The 9,501-nt window shown below is 50.6% G+C and overlaps 2 protein-coding genes across 2 annotated transcripts; one reads left to right on the top strand and one right to left on the bottom strand.

Annotated features, from left to right (window-relative positions):
- The first annotated feature begins 351 nt into the window (after nt 1–351).
- LOC113211317 (polypeptide N-acetylgalactosaminyltransferase 5-like) lies at nt 352–5,279 on the top strand. The gene is made up of 6 exons (XM_052264881.1): nt 352–489; nt 598–778; nt 2,496–2,665; nt 2,747–3,567; nt 3,659–3,955; nt 4,093–5,279. Exons 1-6 carry the CDS (start codon nt 447–449, stop codon nt 4,234–4,236), a joined length of 1,656 nt encoding a protein of 551 aa, XP_052120841.1. The 5' UTR covers nt 352–446; the 3' UTR covers nt 4,237–5,279.
- Nucleotides 4,986–8,296, bottom strand: LOC113211318 (KICSTOR subunit 2). The gene is made up of 9 exons (XM_026429657.2): nt 7,934–8,296; nt 7,501–7,644; nt 7,271–7,410; nt 7,062–7,199; nt 6,843–6,981; nt 6,560–6,753; nt 6,311–6,479; nt 6,121–6,222; nt 4,986–6,033 (listed from the first exon to the last, which is right to left on the bottom strand). Exons 1-9 carry the CDS (start codon nt 8,012–8,014, stop codon nt 5,860–5,862), a joined length of 1,281 nt encoding a protein of 426 aa, XP_026285442.1. The 5' UTR covers nt 8,015–8,296; the 3' UTR covers nt 4,986–5,859.
- Between the last annotated feature and the right edge of the window lie 1,205 nt (nt 8,297–9,501).

Raw genomic sequence — 9,501 nt, 5'->3', positions numbered from 1 at the left:
TCGCAGGTACGCCCCTTTGAGCGTGACGTGTCGCCGTTTGACCATTGTGCCTCCGGCGGGGGGAGACAATGGAACAAACACTAACGGGAGCCGTCATGGCGGGTAATAACTCGACTGGGCAGCGCCGCCCGGCCCGGCCCGCCATAGCCATGCCGCCGCCGTCCCCGCGGGACCGCGAGGCCTCCCTGTGTGCTGCAGGCCGAGCCACTGCGCTCTATACCGTTTCCGCGCGCGTTCAGCCGTCAGCAAGCTCATGAACCCCCCCGGCGCTCGTTAAAGACACACGGAGGTGTTGGTTACTGCGCTCGCTCACGTCTTTCTTCTCGCGCCTGCTTCCCCCTGACAGCGGCAGCAGCGGCTCATTCTCCCTTTCTGTCCGCAGGCTCGGCGAGGACCAGCGCGAGTACGTGGACCGCAAGGGCATCCACGTGGTCGTCGGGCACTACATGGGCGAGGCGGCCGCCAGCCCCTCTCTCAACCTCACCGACGGTGAGTGTACTTGGATGCTCACCCCCTCCTCTTCTGCCAGGCCAGGATCACGCCGATGAGGTCTGGACCGCGGAAACTCATCTCTCTCTCTCTTTCTCTTTCCCGCAGAGCTGGTGAACAAGAACGAGTTCTCGCCGCTGCCCCACGAGGGTAAGGACGGCAGCCCCGTGCAGATCCCCTCGCACATGCTGACTCGCATGCAGGCGCTGTTTCGCATCAACCGCTTCAACCTCATGGCCTCGGACCGCATCCCGCTCAACCGCACGCTGCCCGACGTGCGCAAAAAGAAGTGAGTCTTGACGAAGCGTCGCGTCAATTGCAGACGATTGGATATGGCCCGATAGTGTCATACAAGAGTCCGGGTGTGCCTATGTGTGTATAGTTCTCAAAAAGAGGAAGCTGTTAAAATGTCACACTACTTGTTCCATTTGGATGGGAGAGCGGAGAAAGAAGGGGGGGGGGCGGCATAGGCCCGCGATGACAGAGAGGCGATAACTCTGGGTGAGCACCCGCAGCGGCAGTGGATAGCGTTCTGCTCGCGTCCCGTCCCGTCCCCGTCCCGTCGACGCCGGCCCGATGCAAATCTATGCGCCGTCACGTCATTCGTATGAATGGAAGCTGAAAATGTGTGTCGCATACTGATCGCCCACACTTTGTCACGCTGCTGACGGGGGGGGGGGGCCGCTGACAAGCGAATATGTTGTGCTGTGTGTACAGGAGAGAGGGGGTACGGGTGCCGAAACTGCAGGATAGACCCTCCCGCCGCCGCCGTACCCATGCGCGTTTCCGCTTTGAATCGAAAGTTTCGAATCCTATCGCAGCACATCCACGTGATAAGACCGGAAATGGGACTGTTTCGAGCTTTCGCGGCTTTCCGGTAAAGGTGGCGAGAAAGATTGTGTGCCAAAATTTTGATTCTTATTCCGCCTGTCTGCTGAAATGCTGCTGACCTCTCAAAACAACATCTTCCGTTGCGAAAGGCGGGACAGGAGAGGGGTATAAACATTTTCGCGTTTTGCAAATTTTGTGACTGTTGGTTCTGTTGTGAGAGTGCGCCGGCGCCACGCCACGCCGCTGCAGTTCGTGCGCCGCAAGGCAATAATATAATGGCGCGCTTTTATGCGGGTGGGGCGGGGCGCTGCAGCCGCGTTGGGTTAGGCAAGTCGTCATTACCTCTTGCTCTGCGCCGCGCCGGTCTGTGTCTCCCCGCCCGCGCGGATAGCGCTATCCGCCCGGAGCCGCGCGGCGCTTCCTCGTCGTCGTCCTGGCCGCCCCGCCCGCCCCGCCCGCCCGCGCCCTCTCTCTCTGGACCCCGTGTCGATGCTCGAATGGCTCTCGCCGATGCTTTGTCTCGCTCCGCCTGGTCCCTTTTTCCCCCCCTTCCGACCGGAAGAGCGCCCGCGTAGGAAGAGATAGAGGGCCGATTTGTTTTTAGTGCGCGGGTGCGGAGCCGCCACCGCCCCGCCCGCGACCCCGGGAGGACGGGCGACCAGGCAGGGGGTCAATTACGCCAGGAACCCACGGACCTAAAACTGTTAATTTTGGTAATTTCAAAAACATTAAAGCAGTACTTGTTCTCGGTATTCTTGTAACAAAGGCTCCAGAGGGGCGGGCGCGGCACATGGCGGACATCCTCTCTCGACCATTGCCTACACCACGGAGGTGACTGATGGCCGCGGTGCCGCAGAGTGCGTGGACGAGCGGCTGAGCGCGGCCCGCCCGCTCTTTGGCTCTTTAGCCCTAAAAGGCGACAGGGCAGCCTTACCTCGCGCGGCGCGGCCGCAGAGCGGTCGGCCGACTGAAAGAATGAAAGAACCGCTTCCCTCCTCTGACGGTCCTGACGCTGACGGGCGGGCCTGATCCGACGTGCGACGTGCGGCCGCGGCGGCCGCGGTGGCCCGCGGAGCGCGGAGCGCGGAAGGGCCGAGCCTCACCGCGCCCCGCCCCGCCCTGCCCAGCCCCGATGTGACAAACGCGATTGTGATTGTGTCTCGCCTTTTGCCCAGGTGCCAGGCCAAGGAGTTCCCGCTGGCCGGGCTGCCCGACACCTCCGTGATCATCGTGTTCCACAACGAGGCCTGGTCCACGCTGCTGCGCACCGTCTGGTCCGTCATCAGCCGCAGCCCCCGCGAGCTGCTCACCGAGATCCTGCTCGTGGACGACGCTAGCACCAGGAGTGAGTGCACATCGCAGCTTGAAGTACCCGACATCCATTCGCGTACAAGCTCTAATACTTGTGATGGCTCTGCCCCCACAGCGTTCCTGCAGCGCGAGCTGGACGAGTACGTGGCCACGCTGCCCGTGCCCGTGCGCGTGCTGCGCTCGCCCGCCCGCGTGGGGCTGGTGCGCGCCAGGCTGCTCGGGGCGCGCGCCGCCCGCGGCCGCGTGCTCACCTTCCTGGACGCGCACTGCGAGTGCACCAAGGGCTGGCTGGAGCCGCTGCTCACGCGCGTCGGCGGCGACCGCACGCGCGTCGTGTGCCCCGTCATCGACATCATCAGCGACGACTCGCTGGCCTACGTGCGCAGCTTCGAGCTGCACTGGGGCGCCTTCAACTGGGAGCTGCACTTCCGCTGGTACACGATGGGCGGCAGCGAGCTGCGGCGCCGCAAGGGCGACGTCACCGAGCCCTTCCGCACGCCCGCCATGGCCGGCGGGCTGTTCGCCATGGACCGCGAGTACTTCTTCGAGCTGGGCGCGTACGACGAGCAGATGGAGATCTGGGGCGGCGAGAACCTCGAGCTGTCCTTCCGCGTCTGGCAGTGCGGCGGCTCGGTGGAGATTGCGCCCTGCTCGCACGTCGGCCACCTGTTCCGCAAGTCGTCGCCCTACACGTTCCCCGGCGGCGTCGGCGACGTGCTCTACACCAACCTGGCCCGCGTGGCGGAGGTGTGGATGGACCGGTGGGCCGACTTCTACTTCAAGTTCAACCCGGACGCGGCCGCCTTCCGACCCAAGCTCAACGTGTCCGACAGGCTGGCGCTGCGCGACCGCCTGCAGTGCAAGGGCTTCGAGTGGTACCTGGACAACGTGTGGCCGCAGCACTTCATGCCAAAGGACGACCGCTTCTTCGGCAAGGTAAGTGTGCCGGGAAGAAAGGGCGTAACTTTTTCGGAAATGGTGAGTTCCGCCGACGTTGCTTTACCCTTCCTCTCGGGCGTGTTCACAGGTGCGCAACGCGCGCACGGGAGACTGCCTCGTGAAGCCGACAGGCAAGGGCAGCCTGAACCAGCCCATGGGCACGGCCTCCACGTCCAGCTGCGGCGGCGACGACGACCTGGAGCTGGTGCGCATGTTCGTCATGACCAAGGAGGGCGTGCTGGCCACGGACGAGTCGGTCTGCCTGGACGCCCCGGAGCGGGAGCTGCCCGCCGAGGGCCGCGAGCGCGTGGGCCACGTGAGGCCTCGCGCCAGGATCATGGCCTGCAGCGGCCGGCCCAGGCAGGTCTGGAAGCACGACACCCAGGTGAGTGCGACCTCAGTGTTTCGACGGCGTGACCACAGTGTGACCACGTTGTGATCGCAGTGTGGCCGGGGCGGTTGTTGGGTGGGGCCACCGTAGGCAGATGACGACGGGGACTCTGACGCATCTGTTGTTTTCAGGACCAGAGCCTAAGGCACGTGTCGAGCGGGCTGTGCCTGGACTCGCCGGAGAACAGTGACGAGGAGGACTCGGTGCTCGTTCTCAACGAGTGCAACGGGTCGACGGGCCAGCAGTGGACACTCGAGAAAGTAGCCTGGACCTGATGATGTAGAGTTTGAGGATTTGAGACTGATAATCTTAGTCGGTGATCTTCTCTGTTGTGTTGATAACTTCTGTGATCTCGCGTTAGTGCTTTCAGTGGACCATACAATATACTGTGGGGAGATTCGAACACAGTACAATAGTGTGATGTGTGTTAAAAATGACATCATCTTGTAATCGTATTATGGTATAAGCTATATTTGTATATATTTGTATAGCAGCTTTAGAACTCCATGGTATTTATTGTCACCCTTGGTCTTATAGTAATGTGCTATTTATTGAGATCGTAACTGTATTTTTTCTGTTGCGAGTGACTGAAGAATCTGATTTAGTCAGTGATACTTAAGTATTTTGCCTTCTGTGATAGTAAGTTGCAGCGGAGCACTTATTACTAATAAGTAAGATCCTAGATTACTTTTATGTGATAGACAATTCTTCAATACATACGGTCAGCACTAGATTATCAACTACCTAACTTATTGGTTTCGAAATTGCAAATTTTCTCAAATTTCCTTTGGTATTAAATGAAATATTTTGTATTCACCTCTCTAAATAATTCACATGTAAAGCTGGTAAGGCTTACCATTTGTGCTGTGCTAAGATTTATCAATGTATTCCATGCAATATGTAACTACAGTATTAGTATGAATGATTTAAAAAATCTTCAAAGATGTATTGAATTGTTGTTTTTAATGAAAATGACTATCATTTTGTATCTCTGGGAGCCAGGATAAAGATGATGCATGTAAGATTCAAATGTCAAATAAATTTATTTGCAGGCATAAGAAAAGATAAATTCTTTCTCCTGAGATGCAACAAGGGGTATATATGCTTTGTTGAGTTGTTAATTTCAACTTCAAGTTTTACAATAATCAATAATTGATGTCTTACTTGAGTTCAGCAACATCAACAAAACAGTGTCAAGTAGGTCCAGCCTTCATAACAAGATAGATTTCTTCACAGCTATACAAAATTTAAATGTTTACAGAGGAAGGTAAAATTATATGGACCATAGGAACACAAGTAAGTGGATAAAAAAAAACAACATCATTTCACAATAATAGGTAGCTCAGTATAGTAAACTTGAACAAAAAGGAAAACAAACAAACTGTATTCAAATTACTATAAAATTATCACAGCCTTATTTCTCCTTCAAAGTCTTTATATAAATGACTGAAATCAGTGATGGAAGCAGACATAAAAATTTCACTTTTTGAATGATAAAAAAAAGAGATTATGGAATATTATGCAAAAATTGGTAAAATGGTCACATTTGTTTGGCCACACTTATTGTTTACAAAAATAGCTGATGGCAGAAACTAACATACTATGATAAATTTTAGTTATCACGTCAAGAGTGAGCAATCTTTAGAGCTGTTCTGAAAAACGAAACAACTCCAAAAGAGAGTAAAGTGGTACAGAAATACATATTTTGATTTTCAGCATACAGTTTTGGGAGACTGCAAATTGCACAGTAGGTAGGTTTGATTTTTTCCCTGCTTATAGTTACAATATAAAAAAAATTAGTAATCAATAAAAATTCATCACAGATAGCAAAAAGGGACACGAACTATCTCTTCAGGCCCAATTCGAATCATTGTTAAGGTAATAAAAATAGATTGCATTCATTTGCTACTGGGTTTCAAGTCAGCAAAAGCTTTGTTACATTTTAGTTGCAAACTCATTTCTTGAATAAAATTGGCAATATTTTGAGCCTCACGCTCTGCTCTCTTGGAATCAAAAATGACAATCATAAAAACACGAGGATCAATACTGCTCATAAAATAGGTACACTGATCCTGTAAAAACAAGATAATAACATTACTGTATTAAAGATTTTCAAAAAATAATGACAAGATGAAATACATGCAAAGAGATTCAATTACCTTTAAATTTAAGGTACTATGGCAACGTTTTTCATTTGTGGCCAATGCTAAACTCTGTTCCATGATTGCTTTTGTAACATTTGGCATGTGTACAGGTGGTTTCTAGAAGAAAGAAAAAGGTAAAATTAAATAACTAAACACTGTATCAGATTTAAGCCTTGAAAATTATCTATTGTTACCAGATACTTACAACAGGATAGCTAACCATGATTGGAAAGCATTCCATATCTTTAGGCGCTTCAACTGGCTTCTTAGGATGGTGATACCCAGGCCCACTATAATCTTCTAGTCCTCGTGCATCCAAAACTAACATAACACAAGTGCACGCAGCATCATATTTCTTCTGAAAGCTTTGAATTCTGACAAGCAACAAAAGAATGAATTCAAAGGGGTTTTAATTGTTTGAAAAATTGTTAAATAGAGAATTACAGAAACTCACTTGTGAAAAGGATCAAAGGCCTGTTTATTTCCTAGAGCTTTCATATCTGCTGGGGTAGCTTGTTGGGCAAGAATACTATGGAAGTACAGAGAGAACTTGCTAACAGATATATTCTTGAACTTCACAAGCCATTGAAAAAGCATTGGTTGTTGATTGGTTTTTAAAAATGATGTGCTAAATCCAAGTTTCCACACCTGTCAGTTAAAAGAAAACATAACTTATTAAAATGAATTTCACAGTCGAATTTGCAGTTTAGAACAACAAGAAAAGGCCTTTTTTTAACCTCTTTGCTTTGAAGAGTGCGTTCCCAGGCAGAAAGTCGTGTATTAGCACCATGTAGAGCCATCAAAGATGGTAAAAAGTGCCAAGACTGCATTTCTACTTGTGCTTTTAAAAGGTTCAGCAAAATTTCACATTCCAAACTGAAACAAATATAAAATTGTTAGTGACAAAACTGTTAAGTCAAACTGACAAGAGAAACTGTACTTCCACATGATCTTACTTAAATGCAGCCTTGACAGAAGTGAGAGAAATATGCGCAAACATGAGTGAAAAGCGTTCAGCAATATCTTCAATTACAGACAGCATTTCCTCAAATCGTACTTGTTTGCTGGTGCCAGCTTGGTGCATCTTCTCATAACTATAATAGAGTCAAGGTAGATGCTCCCCAAAGTGTTAAACATTAAATTAAAAAATCATGGTAAAGGATACAAATCGATCAACTCTATTCGAGCTGATAAGAATTGACACAGTTGGCTTGATACAGTGGAGATTGCACGGTCGTTGCGTGCTATATCTTCTACGCGACGAAAATCTGATCTCATTGTGTCATACATAGAGCGCAATGAGTTCTAGAAAGGAAAGTTTTAAAACGTTCAAATTTTGTCCCCATAAAAAAAGATGTGATACAGTCTAACTAGCTGATCTGAAAACAGACTCACATCTTTCCGTAAGAAACCTTTGTTCTTCGTGATCATTGATCCAAGGTCCAGGTATGATCTCTCTGCCATTGCTAATGGTGCTAAATGGGTCAAAAGCATGACCCAGGGCCCAGGCGTACCCTGCTTTACCTCACGCTCCTTTTCCTAGGAATAAAAAATAGGTGATTGTATGATAGTAACAATAAGTGAATAATCACAATAACAATCTGAGAAAACAAAGAAACCTAACCTATCTATTATATCAACAAGCCAACACTAAGCTAATAACATGCACTTCCCCAGACTGTGGTACAAATTATCAATGAATTTCAAGAAAATAAAGTGAAATTTGACTGTTTTTTGCACACACACAAGTGCAGATTGATCGCCTGTTGCAAGGTAAACAACAGCACTTCGCACATACAATATAGACAAATGGCATGAAAAAACTAACCACAACTTCTTTGGCCTTGTCAAAACATAGCTGCGCAACATTTGTGAAGAAATTTGAGAGTATTTCCTCTTCGTAGTCCATTGCTTCCTAGCAATATGAGCAGACATGTGGGACTACGAGGGCGTTTTGCTATGCTTTGGTGGTTGCAGACAGACTAGCAGAAGTCATAAATCAGCTGTGTGCGCGGCGCGCTGTGAGGCAAATGGCATTCACATTCGCATTGGAATTGGAACCCGATCTCGGACTCGGCAAGCCGACATGAGCCGAAGTCAGGGCGGCAACTTTTGAACCAAGATTAACGTCTGTGGTCTGACTTTTTCAACTTCAACTTCAAATTGTCCCCGCAGATATAGACCATCATAGACTTGCTGGGGCGACGGTGGACCCCTCCCCCTTCCCCCGCCTCCCGCGCCCCCTTGCACTTTGCGCTCAGCAGGGCGGGCGCGCGGGCCGTCGGCTCCACACAGCTGCCTGACGGGTTGGCCTACCCAGCGTGTTGCAGGCGCTAGCCTGGCCTCAAGGACACCATCCAGTGACTGCTATACCTGTAGCGTAAGAGATGAGAAACATTGACATTACAACAGCGAGATTCGACAAAAGAAGGGTCAATTGCGTCACTTGACTTTATAGGCGAGACAAGCTAACATAGAGCACCCGCCTCATCTCTCAAATCCAAAGTAGTTTGCGCACTGAATTCAAATCCAGACCATATCTTAGCTGCGGCTGCCGATTGCAGGTGCGGCCTCGAGCCTGAACCGCGCGACTTGTTGTATCAGGTCAGTGACTTCGGACCCCTCTAACGTAGAACTCTGCATGTCCAGTTATATATGTTCCACGCGGGACGCGACTTGTCGCCAGCGAGAGCTAAGCTTATGCCGTCAAAACGACGGCAAAAACGGGGCGTTTGCCCCTCCCGGGGGAAAGCGGCGGACACCACCCGGACTTTCACGGACGCACCAATGACGGGAAATCATCTCACGAATCTTGGTGACGAATAAGATGAGTAAAACTACCAGTTTTGGCGTGAGGTATGCTTAATGAAGATGGGCGAGCGCTATCACTCTATCCGCCTCCGACATGCGCAGCGCAGAGCAAACTGATTAAACTGGTAATCTCGCTCCCGACCAATGCTGGCGTGGCGCGCGCGGGGCAGGTGTAATCAAACAGGTTAAGGGACAGCAGACCTTACAGTGCTGCACCATCACTTAGTAACTGAATTGTGGCTGGAAATATCCCCGACTGGCTTAGAGGTACCCGAGACTGTGCCACATGCGGTATGCGGTGCACAGTATAAAACTGCCCAAGTGGGCGGGGGAAACAAGCTACCAACCTGGTAGTGTAGGCATTAATCGAGAGGAGGGGGGAACGCTCCCTAATATTCCGGCCCAAGAAGACAAGCAGGGAGTGTCGGAAACCAACTATGTCCCATGCGAGAGACACACTTTCTCTTCAACACAATTCCCGGAAGAGCGGCGGGCGTCTCGGGCGGCGTACGTGCATCTAAAACTTGACTAATTCAGTACAGCGCATCTTAGATGGAGCACTGGGGGGGACGTCTGTGAGGTGGG

This window comes from Frankliniella occidentalis, unplaced genomic scaffold (genome assembly GCF_000697945.3).
Source record: "Frankliniella occidentalis isolate FOCC.00 unplaced genomic scaffold, Focc_3.1 Scaffold22, whole genome shotgun sequence".
NCBI lineage: Eukaryota > Metazoa > Arthropoda > Insecta > Thysanoptera > Thripidae > Frankliniella > Frankliniella occidentalis.
This window is presented reverse-complemented; position numbering and strand designations above follow the sequence as displayed.

Excerpts from the sequence above, each read along its gene's own strand:
- LOC113211317 (XM_052264881.1), top strand. The coding sequence starts at position 447 with ATGGGCGAGGCGGCCGCCAGCCCCTCTCTCAACCTCACCGACG. Across the intron at positions 779-2,495 it reads CCCGACGTGCGCAAAAAGAA|GTGCCAGGCCAAGGAGTTCC; the intron begins GTGAGTCTTGAC and ends CCTTTTGCCCAG. Across the intron at positions 3,568-3,658 it reads ACGACCGCTTCTTCGGCAAG|GTGCGCAACGCGCGCACGGG; the intron begins GTAAGTGTGCCG and ends GCGTGTTCACAG.
- LOC113211318 (XM_026429657.2), bottom strand. The coding sequence starts at position 8,014 with ATGGACTACGAAGAGGAAATACTCTCAAATTTCTTCACAAATGTTGCG. Across the intron at positions 7,645-7,933 it reads ACAAGGCCAAAGAAGTTGTG|GAAAAGGAGCGTGAGGTAAA; the intron begins GTTAGTTTTTTC and ends TTTTATTCCTAG. Across the intron at positions 6,034-6,120 it reads ATAGTACCTTAAATTTAAAG|GATCAGTGTACCTATTTTAT; the intron begins GTAATTGAATCT and ends TTGTTTTTACAG.